Below are 19,772 nucleotides of genomic sequence, written 5' to 3'. Positions count from 1 at the left end.
CTGGGTAACAGAGTTCCTATAGAAAACACCCCCTCCCTCCCTGCAGGACAAGCTGTTTTAAAGGGCTGTATTTTTAAGCAGCAGCCAGGAAGTTTTCCACTTCTAAGCTCGATTCTAAACATTCCATAAATTCCCAAAAAGGGAATTTTTCTTAGCCCTGTTTTGTATACTTTGTGCATTGTTCGCTGCATAGGGTGTATAAAGCATGCAGTGAACTGCAGTTTACAGTCCTGAAATGCCCCCCCCCCCCCCCCCCATGGAATGTCACAGATTACTGCTCAAGCATTGGGTAGGTGGTGCTCATCTTATTTGTGAATTCCCCCTGGGCCAACTAACGCTAAGAGGGGCACAGACTACATGAGAATGGTGGAGTTGAAGCTTGCACTGGAAAGGACGTGACTCTCCGCAGCTGGTGATGTCAGGGTCCAGATGCTGAAGGAAGGTGGCCCTGCTATCTTCAGAGTCTTCATTGAAATAGCAACAACCGCCCAGGGCCTAAGGTCCCTTATTACTGCAGGGACCAGAGTCCTAAAGTACCATTTCCACATTTCTTGCATTGCTCTGCAGCTGGCGGTGGTTTCTTGGCCCAACTGAATGGGGTGGAATTCCACAGCAGTTCTAATTTATTATGCTAAAAGCTAATGGAGAAATGAGTCCTGGGGACCAATGATCTCCTCAGTCTGTCACATAGAAAAATATGCCCAATTTTCTTATTTATATATCATCACAAAGGAAGGGCAGTGTGGGACTACAGTGTGGTCTCGCTGCCCATGTCCCGAGGGTGCTTTTCTGTATCGCTGTCTTCATAGTCCGACTCCATCTCTATCTTCACCTGGGGCACGGCGCAGAGAGGGTTTCGGGAGTAGTTAAACGCAGGAGATGATGGGCAGGAAATCTTCAGGTGAAGCGTAATACTAGAACGGAAGAAGGCACAAAAGGGATTACAATTCATGAGGCTGGGTTAAAGCCATAGTCTTTTATCTAACGAAAGCTCAGCACAAGGAAGTCCTGAGATCTAGTCCCACCTCTGACACTGGCTACCTATAGCTTTGGACACGTTCTTCATGGCTCATTTTCCCCATCTGTATAATGAGGATCTTGTGGGGAAACCTGGATCCAGCTGTCAGTCTGTTCAACTTGGGCCCAGCTCTCCTATGGAGAATACCTACCTCACAGAGGTCTTGAGAGAATTAGTTAAGATTTGTAAAGTACTTTAAGAGATGAAGAGTCCTGTATATTAATTCTTCATGTTCAAATCTTTTTCAAAACACCCCTGAGCTGCTCCATGTTTTCTGAGCTCAGGAGGCAGAATAAAAGGAGAGAAATCTAATAAAGAAGGAAATGCTGTTCCCATGTGTTTTAATCTGTGGAACTCACAGCTACAGGATACGATGAGACAGATAATGTTGTTGGCAAGCTGTTCAAAAATGATTACACACCTAATTGTAAGGCTGTTAAACTAAATACGATCAGAATTTCAAGGGCTATTGATTCTCTACCAAATTCATGGCCATGAAAAACACATCACAGACCATGGAATCTGGTCTTTTGTGTGCTTTTACCCTATTCTATACAGATTTCATGGGGGACACCAGCATTTCTCAAATTGGGCGTCCTGACCCAAAAGAGTTGCAGGGGGGTTGCAAGGTTATTTTAGAGGAATCGTGGTGTTGCCACCCTTACTTCTGCACTGCCTTCAGAGCTGGGTGGCCAGAGAGCGATAGCTGCTGACCAATGGCCCACCGCTGAAGGCAGGAGACAGAAGTTAGGTTGGCAATACCATACCAGGCCATCCTTACTTCTGCGCTGTGGCTGGCGGCAGCTCTGCCTTCAGAGCTGGACTCCTAGCCAGCAGCTGCCACGCTCTGGCCACCCAGCTCGGGCAGCAGCAGCAGCAAGGGTAGCAGCATTGCAACCCCCCCTTCAAAAACCTTGTGACCCCCCCACACACACACACACACACTCTCTCTCTTTGGGTCAGGACCCCTACAATTACACCACCATGAAATTTCAGATTTAAATAGCTGAAATAATGAAATTTACAATTTTAAAAATCCTATGACCGTGAAATTGACCAAAATGGACCGTGAATTTGGTAGGGCCCTGACAATAGGGCACCAGCTGATTCATAGTTGAACAACAATGCTCATCTGCCCCCTTGGCCAATGAAGTCCTGCGTGTCTCAAGCTGGGACCCAAAAATGATGGCTTCCACAATGACTGGGCACTTCTGAAAATTAGGCCAGAATTTTCACAACACACCTCAAAGACAGGCAAGTATCTCCAATATACAGAGGGCTAAACAAAGCAGAGAGGCTACGGTCAATGGGACTTGTGCGCCTAAGTCATGGAGCTACCTTTGAAACTCCCACCCAAGAACAACAAGCTTTAAGCTTTCGTATGCACTAGACAATCAATCAACAATGCAGATCCCATTGGCTGGAGAAATTCCATCACCGTGAACAAAACCTCAGCATTTAGACAGGGCACATGTGAAGTGGAGATAAACGTGTCTCGCTGAGTGCAAATGTCAACCAGGTATATGCACTCGAACCAGAGTACGAGAACTGACCCCAAACCAAACCTCCAGATGCCAGGAGAGATTGAAAGCATCCTGGCCTGACTGGTAAATGGATCAGACCAAAACAAAAACAAAAAAAGGCCAAGGCAGCAGTAAACATTCCATGGTACGATCTCTCATGAACCACCAGGGCTAGAAACTCATGCTATACCCCCTCACTATGTGTCTGGGAATGCCAGCTAACCAATGCACTACAGAGCTAGTGTATAGCTTCAAGGTGCTAGAAATGGGAGACTCTAAGAATCAGACTGCTCAGTTTGCACGACCACTGCATCTAATACTTGCAGAGTGGCATCTTGGCCTGTGACCCAGCCAGTCAACACCTGCACCAGGGCAAAACAATCCTGGGGAAGACCAGATCCAAACTCTGTGAATGGCCCACCATATTTATTGTAGGCCCAACCAAAACCCTGGATCTGAACTTTGGCGGATCTGGACCTGAATGGTACAGCTCAGGCCCATTTCTTTCTATTACAGTGTTGTCAACTCTCACGATTTTATTACAAGTCTTGGATACCTGATGTTTTCCCTAAAGCCCCAGCTCCTGGAATCATGTGATGAGGTGAGAAGCTCAGCTTTCATTAAAAATAGAGAGGAAGTTTCCAGTGCTCATGGCTGAGGAGAAAGGCAAGAAAACATGAACCTAAAGCTTCTTAAGAGCAGAAAGAAAAACAAACCCAAAATTATTTTAAAAAAATCTCATGCTTTTTAAGCCAATTCATTGTTTCAAGTGCCGGGGGCTGGCAGTGCTGCTATTATGCAGATGAGGGTGCTCTGAAGTGAAAGGGCTTCAGTATCAGGGTCAAAACCTTCATGTGAAGCAGGAGTAAGAAAGGAGGAGACAAGAGAACTGGAGGTTCAACAATCCAATGAACCCAAAGCGGGACACAGTTATTCATTCAAGTAAGGGGATGGTCTTCCCAAAATGAGCTCCCAAAATCCAGCTGTATGGTTGCCGCACGAAGCATTAAAGTTTTTGGAAAGGAAGGATTGGGGACAGGATTTCTACAGATTTAGAGCCAAATCTTGAAAATTACCATCAAAGAAAGGATCAAAGCCAATGACAATCTGGTCCATCCCCCTTGCCAATGCACAATTATTGTGTATGGGGCATTTCCTAGTGCGCTGCCCAGTCTAGTTACAAATGGCCCAAGTGAAGGGGCTCCCAACCCTTTACCCTCTGGAGAAGGTTCCACATCTCACTACTGGGAAGCTCTTCCTTGGTATTCAGTCTAAACTTTCCCTTTTCTAACTCCATTCCATTTCTCCTGGACCGGTCTGCTGTACCGCACTAAGAGTTGAAGGAAAATATGAAGAAACCTTCACCTTATACTCAGATTTGAAGGAGGAAAAAAACTGGTACTTAATAAAACAAAAAAAAACTTAAAACTTTTCTTGTTTCCTTTTTAGGCATTTTCACACAGCCTACCCATCTACTCTGTCTTACACATCCAATACCCTCCAGGTATTTATTCTACTATCTACAGGCATTTGTAGCATTAGCTCCCTAGATTCATTCTGGGACCAGCTCTGTTAAACTACCAGAGGGGAAAGCGTCTTCCTGGGGTATTTCTGGCCCAACAGGGAAGTGGAGATACTAGAATTTTCACAAGTGAAAGTTCTCTCCAGCAAGAGTTCCTGCCCAAATTTTGTTGAGCTCTGGATAATTCGGCCCAGTCTCTGATCTGACCTGACCTCCAGGCCTTTTGAACTTTGCCCATCCCACTAAAACACCTGCATGTCACACTACACCACCTGATTAGACGCATTTGCAGCGTGGCCCGTGGAGTGTTAGCTGCAGGGAGAGCAGAGAGCACCAAAGGGGCTGAGTTCTCCATGTGCCACTTTGGAAAGTGGAGAGATATTGCATGACAAGGGGGATGCAGAAATACCAGATTACCTGCCCGTGCCAGATACACAGACAGCCTGGGGAATTTGCTACGTCAGAGGTCAGTACTCAGCAGAGCAAGGAGCAGGAAGGACATTTTTTTTCCATTATGTGCAGCATTCTGCAACCTCTCAGGTGCATTATGGTTGGGCTTTCCCTTCCCCCCACTCCTTTCTCTGAATGATGAGATCTGCTCTGGCGACGCCATGGTCTGATCTGCTATGGCAGCAACAAAACTGTAGAGGACAGGAATAGCAGGGGTGCTGTGGGTCAGCTCCAGGCTCTGCGGGGGAGCCCTGGGCTGGAAGAGCAGGGGATTCCATGAGTTAGGACTCTGGTGCACTGGCAGAGCTGGGGGGGAATCCCAGGAGTGGACTGACACAGCAGGAGGTGCTACAGATTAAGGTTGTGCCCCCCCGTTTTGATCGCATCAGCGGTTTTGGACAGCGTAATGAATGAATAATGGTGCTGGGTGCAGAATTGGTGGCCTGTGATATGCAGGAGGACAGACTAGGTGATCTGGTGATCCTTTCAGGCATTAAACTCTGTGACCTTTAATAGCTGTGACTTAAATGACCAGGCTGTTTGGAATCCGTCTGGCAACCCAGTAACTTTTGGAGAGAAGACCCAATGCTCCTCTCGCCTGCACCCGTCGGTGCGGCTGTTTACGCTGGGGTTTTAGTGGTTTTGCCCAGGTGTATCTGCAATTCCTTCGTGAAAGTGGGCTGCGCCGATGTAAAACGTGCCGCTGGGATAAATTTTCCATGATGACATTCTTAGTAAAGCTTAACTGCTACCCCCTAGTGTCCACTTTTTGTGATAAACAACAACATCTACACAGCAAAAAGAACATGGGGACTTGTGGCACCTTAGAGACGAACAAATTTATTTGAGCATAAGCTTTCATGGGCTACAGCTCACTTCATCGATAAATTTGTTCGTCTCTAAGGTGCCACAAGTCCTCCTTTTCTTTTTGCGGATACAAACTAACACGGCTGCTACTCTGAAATCTACACAGCAGTGCAATTTAGGTATGGGACAGACATATCCCTATTCAGGGCCAGTTCTAGAGGGTGGGCGAGTGGGTTGCCAAACCAGCTGACTGCCTGGTTTTAATTTTTGCTTGGCCACTGAGGAAGGTGGGGAAGGCAGGAGGGGGCTGAAAACGTTTTCCATTCTGGCTGGCAAAACAGCGAAGGCCGCTCATGTCTCTGTTCACCCTGATTCAAGTCAAATTTTCTTTAGTTTTGGGAGAACAGCGCCACTTCACTCTCTCTAACGAGGTTAAAGAAACCAGTGTTTAATTAGAAAAAAATCCAACAAATTTCCATACTTATGTTACAAATGAGACCTTGATTATGAAATCAGAAAGAAAAAAGAGAGTCTAATTTGCACCCTTTGCTTGTTGCATGTCTCTCATTTGGGATAACGAAGACACACCGATCAATTTAATTTTTGCTAACAATCAGGTTCTGATCAATTTCACCTTCAGGATCTCATGCATCAAATCCAATGCTGCAATCTTTAGCGATGTAAGGGGGATCCTGATTGGCTTTAAAAAGCCAAGTTTCCATTAGAATTAAAATTAAAAAACATTATGGAATCATTTGTACCAGCCTTTTTGTTTAATAAAAGCTCCATTTTTACAAAGTCCAAAACAACGAGACCAACTTAATGGGACAGTGTCCCTTTGCATAAAAGTTCCATCTGATCTTCAAGATGTCATGTTTCAGAACAGACTCACTGGGGTTACACCAGGGCTGAATCTGACTCATTGCATTTCAGAACCTAGCTAATGACATACATCTGGAATGGTGCAGCAAAAAAACCTACAAGCCAGAAAAATCTGAACGCAAGACTGATGTCTTATCTTTAACTCTCACTGACTCCTGTTTGGAAGTTTAATCTCTGCTTAACTATTTCCATAAGTCACAACATCCGAATATAGTCACACTAATGGGAAAAGACTGCAAGGTGCTGTACACAGAAAGAAGATCCTGACAGCTGGTACTACAAACGCAGTACACACAGGAACATCAATCCCCATTTTCTTTGTGGGCATCACGAATTTCATGGTGGTGGGTACACATCAGCCTATTTGATAACTGGGACTGGTGGGTAGAATCAATCAAAGCAAAGGAAGGGGGCCCAAAACCTAGAAATCAACAGATCATAGGGGACCTAAAAAGAAACAGCAGGGACCGGTGTGCAGGTCACAGCCCTGGAGGCTAACGTCCTCTTTTTATCTGCAGAATAGGTGTAGTACTGACAAGCTTTTCTCACCCTGCCATGGAAGGACTCACTAGGCAAGAGAGGGAGGAAGCTCAGTCCTTGGCTTCTCTACCAGTGAAGGGATCAATTCATGTGAATTCTCTTGACAGTTTTGAAATCAGACTGAGATCTCCCAGCTTGGCCAACACAGGCACCGCGGGGCCAGCAGACAGCAACAACCTGTGCTGGATTTGAACCAGCATCATACACTTGGTCTGGTCACAAGGGATTGTATGATTCCGGGGACCCAGAGACTTTTATTTCCTACTCTTTGTTATCGACAGACACACATCCAACCCCCAAACTGAACTCAGACATCATTTCTCCAACAGACTGTATCAGTGTGTTGGCTCATTCAAGCACCATCAGCCACGGTACGGGGCCACAGACAGCCTGTTTTCTAGCCTCATCCGCTGGCCGATGCAGTGCTTCCTACAGCAAGTTAGACAGTGCTTTTATCTAGCTTTGTTTTAAATCTCCCAAGCAAGGGGGTGACAACTGCCCTTGAGAGGCGATTTATACCCTTTAGGGTATGTTCTCTCAGCAATGATGGGGAGTTATTGCAGCCTGTGTAGACATACCCAAGCTAGCTTCAATCTGCTTCACTGCTCTGGTATCCAAACTAGCTAGATTCAAGCTGGCTCAGGTATGTCTGCTCAAGCTGCAGTCATACCTCGTGACCCATAAATCACCCCGTTGCAGAAGGCAAGCACAGGCCTGACGCCCCATTTAAACCCCTGTGATTTAAGTGGCTGATGGGCCCTTGTGCTGGCACAAGGGTGAATTCCATCCACAAAGTCCATTGTTAGAATTTTTCTTCCTCCGATCAGCTTGAGTTTTCCCTCCCTTCACTTCACCCCGTTGCTCCTAACTAGACCCTCTCCTGTAGCCTGAACCAATTCTGATTCCTGCCTGGCATTCACACTCATGGAGGTGCCTGATAGGGCTTATCACTGGGGAGGGATGATGAGCCTGTTAAATGTCATTTACCTGCGATCCAAGTCTGAACCGTTAGGAGAGGAATCAGAACGCAAAGCTCCAGCTGGAGGACCTCTTTCCTGAAGGGAAACACAGATGCATATGAAACCGTTTCAGGGTGAGGAAGGAACAAAAACAAAACAAAAAAAATCCCCCGAGACCATCCCATTTAGAGGGAAAAGGCTGGCGCTGCACTGCACAGCTGGGGCTATGCAGGAATGAGTCCTGAGACCTCAACCATAAGTTCAGTGAACTTGCATGGTCATCTCTCTCCACCCACTAATTGGTGGAAGAAAAAAAACCATTGGAAATACTGCATTTTTAAATGACTACGGCAACAAAGGGGAGTGAGCGTCAAAGGCGCAAATGGGAGTTAAGCATCCAACTCTCTGTTGAACGTCAAGGTGCTTTTGTGTCTTTGGAAATCATCCCCTAATTGATGCAAAAGGGGAGACGTGGATACAGAAATCTGCTGCTTTTAGCTCTTTGATTCGGGATTCATTTGACTAGGTTTTCCTTTTAAAATTTTAAACTCACTTTTTCGAGCATGGAAGCCTCAAGTTAGGTGCCTAAAATAAGGATTTAGGAACCCAAGTAAAATGTTGCTGAGCGCCCCTAGCAGCCATGGATTTCAGTGGGAGTTGTGGGAGCTCAGAAACTCTGAAAGTCCAGCCACTTTTACTTAGGTGGCAAAATGTGGGTTTAGGGAGTTTAACTTAGGGCAAATAACAAAAAACTAGAGGAAAAGCAAAAAGGAGCTAATCTCTGTGAGTTAGTAAATGTAGGGTCAAAGGGTGCAATTTTCAAAAGTGTCTCTGTGACTTAGAAGCCTAAGTGCCATTTTCAAAAGTGCTTTTGGAGTTAGGAGCCTAAATTGCATTGAAAGTTGATGGAAGCTAGGCTCCTAAATCACTTAAGTGCTTATTCTTTGGGGGCAAATCTTGATCCCATTGATATCACTGGCAAAACTCTCCCTAACTGCAATGGGAACAGGATTGTGCTCAAAGAATTGGCATTGGTTTCCTCACAAACAGGAAAAATAAATCCACCAGCTAGCCACAAAATCCACACACTGTAGGCCTGAGGTTCAACCTTTCAATCCAGATGCAAACTGCTCCCAAGTTCAGGGTTGCTGGGATCCTCTTGATGGAGAGCCACGAAAGAAAGGCATGTTTATCAGACAAAAGGGAAGGGAAGTTCAGCACACGTCACAATTCAAATCGCTGGCTTTCTTGCTGAGATTGCCAATAAGCCAGTGGCAATGATGATGCTGGACTCTATCCACGGGGAACAGAACTAGACTCTTCACTTCTCTTTTATAGGCAAGAAAACACCCCTCAGATGGTATCAGCTCTGCATCTCAATCTAGCCAGGCTGGCTTCAAACCTGTCTCAAGCCCAAAGGCCCTGTGTAGCCTATTGCCAACCCACTGATCAGTAGAATTTGTCTCTACAAGGCTTGCAACAAAAATGGAGGCCAATTGCCTCAGTGACACTTGAAGGACAATGGATCAGAGGATTGATACTGAAGGAGTTTCACTCTTGGAGAACGGACTTGGGAGAGTCCGGGCTCACTGGAAACAGGACTATTTAGAGAGCCAATAAATATCCTGAATCTCCTTCTAAATAGGAACCGGAAGCCATAAATAGGGTGCCATTTGGATAAAGCCTGGAGTCCGCATTAGTTGCCGACAATGGCAAGTCCCAATTCACCTTCCAACAGAAGATTAAATGTTATGGTTAAAGTTTTCAAAGCAGCCTAAGGCAAAGAGGTGCCCAAATCCCACTGGGAGTTGTGACCATAAGTACTTTAGTCCTTCTGAAACCCCAGAGGAGATTGTCCCATACAGCGACCATGAGGAAAGAGAGAAGGAACCGTAAACAAGGACAGCTACAGAGAACCAGACATGAACACTGACCATTTATTTCTCTTCCAGGAGACCTAAAGGCCTTTCCCTAATATCCCAGCAAAAGCTGTGACAGCCCATGTGTCAGGATACCACAGTGTGGAATAATTTATTGGTTCTAAGAAGTTCAGCCTCCACATGGCTGACATCAGAGGAATCTCATAGGATAAGGTGGATCAGATGGACATGAGTGGCCAAAGACAGGACAGTAACTGAATTTAGAGCCGGTGCATCTTACGCCTTCTGCTGCGCCTCTCAGCGTGCAACCTACACCAATTTAGACATGTTGATGGGTAACTTAACACTCCCCAGACATCACCACATCTGGAATTTGCCCACTGAGCATGAGGGATTCCAAGAGGGCGAGTCGAAGATGGAGGAGATCACACACCGAGGAGACCACACAGTAAATGATGCCGGCTTTAAGTCCTCAGACTCCACCTCGGAATCTGGCTCTTTGAATTTTGGCCCAGCCCTTCCCCTCGCAGGGCAGCGGAGTTGGCAATTCCCAATACAAGCACTGCTAGTAACTGGATGCAAGCGCTGTGCCTCCAGCCCACTCACATACAAGAGAGATGGACGCAGCTAACACCATTGCGGAGGTTGGAGTGGAGCAGAACTTGGGAACATTCAGAAGCAAGCGTTGGCTCTCCACCAGTCTCCCCCAGAAAAAGGCACGTTCCAAATAAGCCAGCCCCCTTTCCCAAAGTGAGAAGATAACGTTTTACTGAAGGACTCGGGAAACCCTCTGACTTGCAGTAGCCTGGGACAGGAGAGACAGCAGAGGGGGAGGGCTATTAGCACAGCTGGCTTTCAAGAACGCAAGGGAGTCACCTTTAACCAGACAAATGCACGTGAATACAAGTCTATTGTGCACAAATGCAGCTTTGGTTAATGATTTCCCTGGGCTGTCACGGCTTCCTGTACCAGGCTGCAATGACAGAGGGGACAGGCCCAGAGAAGACAGAGTGAACATTTCCCCCAAAAGGACCTGTCATTTCTGGTGCTGAGCACCCGCAGTTCCAACAGAGCTCGGCACATGCCCAACACTCCTGAAAACCACGTCTGAGGTGCCTGAAGTTGGGTAGCCAAAATCAGAGGCCCCTTTGGCTGCTGGTCATTTGCCTGTCGTCCCATAGGGAGACGGTAACTAGAACCCAGGTCTCGTGACTCCCAAACTGTCTGGCATGTTTGAATCTTTAACAGCAAGCAGCAGTTTCCACTTTACCAGTGCACTTTGTGCAACACTGTACACCCATTAACAAACAAAATTCTCATCCCCCCTGCCATGGGGCAGCTAAAGTGTTATCCTCTGCATATTTACATATGGGGAAATAGGCACAAGAAGGTTTGTTCTCCATCCAGGTTCTGATAAGCGCACCCATCGCTATGGGAAAGTGACTTGCCTAAGGGCATGCAGTATGTCAGTATCAGAGCCAGGATTAGTACGACGGAGTTCCTGGTTCTTGATCCGCCTGTGGGCTGGTAACCCCAGAGGAACAGGTTCTTGAGAGAGGTTTCTGGCATTTCTAGGCCAGAATGCAGAGTTTTCAGGCAGCAAAACAATTTTAAAATCAAGTTTAGATCTAAAAAGCAGCTGACGGATCCGTGGGTGTTCTTTTCCTCAAGCCTGTTTGCGGATCTCTTATCTAGACATATCTACAGCTTCAAAACAAGCCAAGCACCTGCTTTTGGTTAGACTTTGATTAGTCGCAAAATAGAGCAAGTTGTCGAGGGTTAGTAAATGGTAGTAACGTTGGAACCTAAGCACTGTACTTACTGGTAATGCAATGGATACCATTTTGGGGGTCTGATTGGACGGGTTCCATTGGGATCTTTATAACTGAGGGAGTTGGGAACCGAGGCTGGGAAAAAAGTGGGAAGAGCCAGTGAATACATTGATTCATACAGACATATCCGGGGTTAGCATGCCTGAAAACATACCCATGCTGATGAAAATACAGATGCCCTTCTGCATTAAATGAAGCTTTCTTATGCATATGGCAGAAGGCCAGGATCTTCAAAGGAGTCTAAAGGATTGGGTACCCAGTTCCCATTGAAAATCCTACCCTAGACATGTATGTATCTATTTGCATGGTGGAAAGATCAGCATCAGTAACACCAATTAACATTAATCAGGGTAATATGTTGCCTGCCCATAACAATAGCTTACATTTCTAACACCATTCATGCTAAAGGATCCCACATAAACTATGGTAACACCATTTATCTGAAATGGTTTGGGGACATCAGAAACATCTGGCTATAACAAGGGGATTGGATGAGAGAGTTACATTACTTGGTAAATAATTCACATAAGTGGACATAACTAAGATTAGAATAAGCAAGATTTCTGGGTCAGAGATATTTGGATAAATGAGATCCTCCTACACACAGAAGTCACCCTCCACTAAAATGCAGCCAGCTCTGGGGGGGAGGTGAGGGGAATGTGGCAGCTCTTTAACAATGAATGCTATGCATCAGTTTAAGACAGGCAGTGAAGAGAACCATTGTATCCAATTCAAACGGCAAGGGGAGACTACATAGGTAGAATCAATGGGGAAATAAACCACATAGTTTGTAAAGCTCAGATGTGTCTACAAAATTTCATCCAGATACTTAAACACAAGGAGTTTGGTGATCAGTTTATGCCCAAAAGCATAAGCCCTGATGGCCCTTGTAACTTTTACCTTAGCTAGTAATATAACTGTCACTGCTAGTTTTAGTCAAATAAATCCCTCCTCCTTTGAGTCTTACTGAGACAATTGCTTCCATACTATCCTGCAGAGGTGAGTTCCACAGGTTAATTATGCATTGAATTAACAAAGCAGGTCTTTCTATTCATTTTAAGTGTGTTGTTTTTGAATTAATTATTCTCTTGAGTCTCCCACCTGACTGAAGTCCTTCCCTTGAGGCTTCTAATCATTTTGGTTGCTAGGACTTTTGAGGATGAGGTGACCAAAACTGAACACAGCATTCAAAACATATTTGAAATCATCCTTTGTCCCCAAACTGCTCACCCAGGCCCTTATTCGAGACAGCACTTAAGTCCCAGTGAAGTCAAAAGGTCTTAAGCACATGCCTCAGTGCTTTCCTGAATCAGGGCCCCCAGTAGGTGCTCTCCCTCACCCTTCCCAAGCATGCTGACAGGCAGCCACAAATGGGACACTGGGTGCCCAAGTCCAGTTGAAGCCGGGTGCCTACTGCCCTTTGTGACTCTCCCTTTTACGGGGTAGTGTAGTTGGAGGGGTTCATTGGCATTCAGTACCCAAGAGTCCTTTCTGTTCCTGGCCCTTTGCTGACAGTCCAGCCATCAGATTTTTGGTTTCCCTTCTCTTCCATTTATACAAACACGAAGTGGTGCTAGTCACGGTTGCATTTTTGCCTTAAAAGTTCTTTATGGGAAGTGCAGCTGTCTCAGCGATACGGTGAGAAGAAGAATCCACAGGAGGGGTTTCCTTAGCTCCCAATCTCTATCCATAACTCCGCTAAGGATTTTCAAGGCTAAAGCCGGTGTCTTGTTAGTTCAGCCACGTGCTTTTATTACTCAGGTGACGCAGAAAGTAGACCAAGTTACTGTGGAACAGCAAAGGGCTCTAGACAGCCCTTGAGACGTGTCATTAGTGCTAACGGATGTTAGGCATGTATCCTCATTGTGGGGATAATGGATTTGCTAAGCCTGGAGGTTGTTTATTGTAACCCTGCAACAACATTGGAGAGACTTGGAACTAGGGTTGCCAACTTTCTAATCGCACAAAACCGAACACCCTTGCCCTGCCCCCTACCCCGCCCCTTCTCTGAGGCCCCAGCCTTGCTCATTCCAACCCCCATCCCTCTATCGCTCGCTCTTCTCCGCCCTCACTCGCTCATTTTCACCAGGCTGGGGCAGGGCGTTGGGGTACAGGAGAGGGTGAGGGCAGGGACTCTGGGCTGAGGCAAGGGTGCAGGTTCTGGGGTGCAGGAGGGTGCTCTGGGCTGGGGGGTGTGGAACCGAGGGGTCCGGAGTACGGGAGGAGCTCTGGGCTGAGGCAGTGGGTTAGGTGTGGGAGGGTGCTACGGACTCTGGGCTGGGGGTGCATGTTCTGGAGTGGGGCCATAAATGAGGGGTTCAGGTGCGGGAGGGGGCTCTAGACTGGGGCAGGGGTGCGGAGGGTGTGGGGTGCGGGCTCTGGGAGTGAATTTGGGTGAGGGTAGGGATTCTGGGCTGGGGCAGGGGGTTGAGGTGTGGGAGGGGGTGTGAGGAACAGGATCTGGGCGGCGCTTACCTTGCGAGGCTCCCCGGAAGTGGCGACATGTCCCTCGGCTGCAGCTCCTAGGCAGAGGTGTGGCCAGGCAGGTCTGCACGGTGCCGCCACCTGCAGGTGGCACCCCAACAGCTCTCATTGGTCGCGGTTCCAGCCAATCGGGGCTGCAGAGCCAGCGCATAGGGTGGGGACGGCACACAGAGCCCCCCTGGCCGTCCCTCCGCCTAGGAGCCAGAGGGACACGTCGCTGCTTCTGGGACCGTGCAGAGCCAGGCAGGGAGCCTGCCAACCCCACCAACCGGACTTTTAACAGTCCAGTCAGTGGTGCTGACTGGAGCCGCCAGGGTCCCTTTTTGACCAGACATTCTGGTCGAAAACCAGACACCTGGCAACCCTACTTGGAACAGAAATTGTGTTCCAAGTGTGGTTCTACTCAAAGAGTGACTGTGTAAGAGATGGTATCTCCTTAGCAGATCTGCTCCCTGGTTGTGTTGAGCCCTGCTCAATTTAGTACTATAAACAGGTATTTACTGATTTTGATTCCTGTTATCCCATCGGAGCCAACCCGACCCCGAGAGAGAGAGCTGGGATTGTATTGCTTCTTCTGCATCATCTACAGAATTGTTTAAATTGCAATCAGTTGCATTTGGGGCTCTTCACAGAAGGTCTGCACAGGTGTCCATGAGGGGAAAATGCGGCTTTATTCCTGGGAGATATGCAAGAGAGACCCTGCTTGACTCTCAGTTCCCAGCTGCAAGCTTTGGCAGGTTGAAAAAACCCAAAAAACCTTCTCAACTTGGAAACTGAGCACACTGAATCTGGAAATCAAAGAGACAGGACCACCACCACCTACCTCTTCTCAAGCACCTTTCATGAGTACATCTCAAAGCGCTTTACAAAGGAGGTCTGTATTGTTCTCTCCATTTTACAGATGGGGAAACTGAGGCACGATTAACCTGGACCCTCACAATACCGTTTGGACAGAGCTATTTTTCAGAACAGAACTGCTGTGCAAGTGGGAGAATCCTAAGGGCCTTATCTGAGCACTGGAACCAGTGAGTGACAGTAACATCCCTGAACACCTGTAACACTAATGGACTGTAAGCCCCTTGCTATTCCTCCCAAGCATGGACATACCTCATCCTCACTCTCCTCTTCCCCTTTGTTGCCTTTCTTCTTCTTCTTCTTGTCGTCTTCCTTCTTTTTCTCCCTCTCGGGGATGATGTTATCAATCCAGGCCAGGTCGTGTTGGGAAAAGATGAAATCCAGCATTTTCCTCACTAAGATTAAGGCTAAAATCTAAGGGGGGAAAGGGAGAGAGATTTAAACCACCACTGCCAACATGGACAGAACAGATCCAGATTCATGTCTAGAGTCCATTGAAGAAAACAGGACAGACTCTGACTTGCACTATAGCGACAAAACACACTAGGGAAGGGGCAGCTGCGGGGCCGACCAGTGCAGAACAGAGAAGGGGGCCTGGAGCTTCTGGCTGCGGGCACCAAGGCAAGTGGCTGTCCCCTCAGGACACGCTATGGAACCTTGGCAGCCCCAGGGAAAACCGTGGCTGGTTACATGAAACACTCCCCATGTGGGAAACTTTATGGAATGTAATCTATCTGCATCAGAAGTACTGAATGACTGGAACCAAGGGATTCAAGGTATGTCAAGCCCCAGGCTGACATCTCCTTTCATCTTGGGAGAAGGCACCTGCTAATACCAGTCACTTCGTGGAGTGCTGACGGCATCCCAGGAAGATGAGCTAGTCTCTTTAGTCCCAACTCAAGGATATGGTGAAAGGCTGAGCTAGGGGGAAGCTGGGAAGACCTGCTGAGAGAAGGCTTTTGACACTCAGAAAAACAGACCTGCTGCCTTAAGGCTTTGGTCTCTATTTAAAAATAAAGACAAAGCCCAGGAAGATCAGTGGTTGTATCCCTATTGGGGATGGAGCAGAGGGGACTGCATGGGGACCCCAGCTGCTCACCCCCTCCCCACACCAGCTGTCCCGAGGAACCCCCGAGTTTGTGTGGTTGTCCTACCATCACAGGGAAGATGATAGCCGCCACAGTGGACTTCAGGAGCCAGAGGATAGCTAGGCAGACGATCTGTACCAGGGTGAAGAGGTGGATCCGGCGCAGCGGCACGTGGCGAAGGAAGGCATAGTCAGGCTGGTGCTTGGCTGGCATCAGGAAGAGCTTGCAGCGGTCCCAGAACTGCCAAGGAAAAGGCGTGAGTTATTTGCCATCCTCAAGTAAAGGCTGAGCTGGGCTTGGCTCTGAAACGAGCAACTGTCAAGAGCTGGCTGGAGAGAAGGGTGCTGCACAGACACCTGCCAAAGGTTTTGGCTCAGAATGGTCCTTACTTGGCCCAAAATTAGGCCAACTTCCCATTAAGTCCAATGGGAGATTTGCCTGAATGAGGACTTCAGCTCTAGCCCAATGGGCTGCTACACAGATTTCAAGGCTAGAAGGGACCATTGTGATCAGCTAGTCTGACTTCCTGCATTACACAGGCCAGAGAGCTCCCCCTGAATAATGCCTTCTGAACTAGATCAGTTCTTTGTATCTTTTACACAATACGCTCTCAACTGGAGAGGGTCATTGCAATCCAGTTTGTGGTTGCACATGGTAAGACTGGGTAATTAGACCTCATGCTTCAGGGCATATACTGATTGTCACTAGAGGTCAGGAAGGAAATCCAGCCCCTGACTACCTCCCTGCCAAATGTATCACTGCATGCCTGGCCAAGTGAATTATTGGATAGGAGTTGGGGGGTTACATTCCTCTGAAGTCTCTGGTATTGATCACAGCTAGAGACAGGAATGGGATCTGCTCTGGAAATCCCATGTTCTAATTATATAAAGCATTAGCCAGGAAAATGATCTTTCCTTGTTTGTGCAGTGCTAATACTCAACTGTGGTTTCCACAAACAAACTCTTCAGTTCGTATTTATGCTCTCGGGAGCTAAAGCTACAGCATCCGCCTTAAAATAGTTTCTGTAGTTCAGACCATATTAACCTGGAGCCTAATTTTAGCTTAAATATAGCTTTAACCTCCATTTCAAAAACAAAAACAAACCAACCAACCAACGTGATTAAGACTCCATGGGCCAAATTCCTTTCCGATAACACCATTACAGTCAGTGACATTACACCAGGGATAAACTCTGTCCCACTATGTTTAAACTGAAATTATCCTTTGGGTTAACATGAATTGGATGTCAAAAAATTCTGGTCATTTAAGGAATTGCTGTGTATTCTCCTGTCCAACTGACCCAACCCCACTTCTATCCATCCACCCTTCATCACTGCAGTATCTGAGCACCACAAGAGCTGGGACGTCTGCATTCAGACACCACCCTCCAGAGCTCAGAGTGAAGCAAGAGGGCGTGATTCCCACGGAGGGTTTTGCTGCATCCATGGGTCCACAGCCAGCTAAATCCAGCGGCGCTCACAGAATGTTCTTAGAATGGCCAACTCTTGGTCCTGAGCCAAAGGCTCTTTTCAAGCTCAACGTTTTAGTAATTTCAAAATATGGCCTGATTAAATTTCAGCCTCTCCTTTCCAGGAAGAGCCCTTAATCAGTCAGGCAATAAACCATGTGTCTGGATGAGTCAATCTCCCTGCACTTTGTAGGACCTTCACTCGGTCTCCAGGTTCTGTGTCAGTTTCCAATGCAAGGCAAGTCTGCAGCTGATGGGGAGGGGTGGATTATACGCCGGAAGGGAAGAGGGATTTGAGAAAGCTTTTCCACCATAAACAGAATGATGTTCATAGCATCAACCACTGCCCTCTCCCTCTCCCCCAAGCAGAGCTTTCTATAACTGAGGAAGGGCAAAGAGCCACAGACTCCCTGAAATTCTCTTATAGCCAATCTTCCTTATGTGGAAAATGCTCAGATACTATGCTGATGGGCCAAACCCTAAAATGGACAGAGGTCCCAAGAAGTGTATCTCATTTACTCTCAGTGCTCCGAGCCTCCCCTTGACTACAGATCTCTCTAGCAATTGGAAGGACCCAATTCCACCCTTAACCATATAGGAGGTTGCCCATGGGTCCATTCAGTTTCCTCTGCAGCTAATAGCATTGGTCTGAGCAATAGACGAGTCAGTTTTTATCAAAGTGGTGTAAACAGATGAGGAGCATAAAGATGGGGACTGGGAATATGGTAGCAGCACATGAAGGGAACAAGCTCAGTAACACAGATTAAATTCTTACCTGAATGCCATTCAGAGAGGCAACTCCCATGTAGAGAAAGACACCATACAACACCGGCATCGGAATATACTGTGGGCAGAGGAAAAACAAGCACACGGTGCTTAGATGTCTCCTGTGAACCACTGCAGAAAGGACATTTCTAGCAGTGTTTGTCCAGAACGACATCCGGGGGAAATCCTGACTGAAAAACGACGCTGGTCCACAATCAAGCAGATAGATGCTGTAGTGACCGGGTACTACAAATACCATATAGAGAAGAGGCACAACGAATGCCCAGGGTTGCTTCTGGGGAGATGCAGCCACACGCTCTCCCTTACTAAAGTCTCAATTGAGCCCTACATTTGGAGGTTTTTTCCCCTTTTCAAACGTTTCTACTGTGATTGACTTGAAGTGGACCACATCTGAGCTGAGCAAACAGGATACTGCTCTGACGTTTTGGGGAGGTCAAGCCACACCTGTAAGGGGTCGTGTCACCACCTGCCCTGTTACTCTGGGTGCCGTAAAATGCTATCCTGGTATAGCTCAGAGCCCTGACACAGACAGCCAGCACACAAGTTACCCCCTGGCTCCCACTGCCCAGTTCCTTTTTGCTGGGTGACCCCAACACCTTCCCAGTCCTGAATTCCCCCTAAACCATCTGCCAATGTGACACTCTGCTGAGGTTCCCAGAACTGAGTTACTGGGTACAGATCTACACTATGATAAAAGACCCATGGCACAGCTGAGGCTGGCCCAGATCAGCAGAGCTTGGGCTATGGGGCTTTAAAAGGGGCTATAAACTTGCAGCGCAGATTTTCGGGTTCAGGCTGGACCCTGGGCTCTGGGACCGTCCCTTCCCTCCCGTGCTCCTGACGGGGAGCAGGTTGGTGGGTGGGGGCACCTATTTTTCCGGGGCCCACCAATTGGCCCGGGGCCCCTGGGCATGGGTCCTGTTGGCCCAGGGGCTAATCTGCCACTGCATTAGTGAGCTACCAAGGGCCACAATGTTTTACTACATTTCGGATCACTGTTTGCTGTTTGTACAGGACCTAGAAAATCTGATGGTAACTGTCTGAAAATAATTGCTAACATTCATTTGTAAACCCTGTAATAGTCAAAGCCATCCTGAATTTATCTGGTACTCATATATCAAGAAGAGACTATTACTATTATGGTCAACTGATTAGTGTTTCTTCTATGAGACAGAAAGAACTGCACAACTGTGTGTCATAGGCCCTATATCACTAAAGAAGATTCTCCTTTAGCTCAAGTGGCAAGGAGAAGAAGGATCTGTGTTCTCTTCACATGAAGTTCTGAGTGACCATGGCACATAGCATAGCGAGGCCAATTTGTTCCAATAGTTACCTGTCAACGGGGTGTCTAGGTGGACTTCATGCCAGTCTAAAAGAGAACTCAATAACTTCACAAGAAAGGAGAGCATGTCCTACCCTTTCAAGAAATGGAGTCAAAATGGAATGGGAGCCAGGCTACAATCTAGTGCATGGGATAATATACTGTGGGATTCCGAGACCCTTCTCTGGCACAGTTATCCGGAAGGCAAAAGAAGAAGAGCTTTCCACCGTAATCCAACAATACCTCATTGGGCCATTGGTTCAGCACAGACCTGTATTCTGCTTGGTGTCTTATAGGTATCTGAATGCTGACTGGACCCCTGGGCCTTCATCAGCAAACTGTGCAGTGAAGAATGTT

The 19,772-nt window shown here is 47.2% G+C and overlaps 1 protein-coding gene across 6 annotated transcripts in view; it reads right to left on the bottom strand.

The window, feature by feature from the left end:
• Positions 1-278: 278 nt before the first annotated feature.
• SLC4A5 (solute carrier family 4 member 5) overlaps positions 279-19,772 on the bottom strand; it is a 118,090-nt gene continuing 98,596 nt past the window's right edge. For 4 of the 6 annotated variants that reach the window (XM_074940365.1, XM_074940366.1, XM_074940367.1 and 1 more), the window contains 5 exons: positions 18,084-18,152; positions 15,907-16,080; positions 15,005-15,166; positions 7,730-7,797; positions 279-914 (listed from right to left, as the gene is read on the bottom strand). In XM_074940365.1, coding sequence (XP_074796466.1) covers positions 749-914; positions 7,730-7,797; positions 15,005-15,166; positions 15,907-16,080; positions 18,084-18,152 — 639 coding nt within the window. In that variant the 3' untranslated portion in view covers positions 279-748. Of the gene's footprint in view, positions 915-7,729; positions 7,798-11,403; positions 11,489-15,004; positions 15,167-15,906; positions 16,081-18,083; positions 18,153-19,772 lie in introns of all 6 variants that reach the window. The other 2 variants (XM_074940368.1, XM_074940370.1) reach the window with 1 other exon arrangement.

The sequence above is a fragment of the Natator depressus genome, chromosome 26 (assembly GCF_965152275.1).
Source record: "Natator depressus isolate rNatDep1 chromosome 26, rNatDep2.hap1, whole genome shotgun sequence".
In the NCBI taxonomy this organism is placed as follows: Eukaryota; Metazoa; Chordata; order Testudines; family Cheloniidae; genus Natator; species Natator depressus.
Note: the sequence above shows the minus strand (reverse complement) of the source record. Positions and strands in the feature narration are given on the sequence as shown.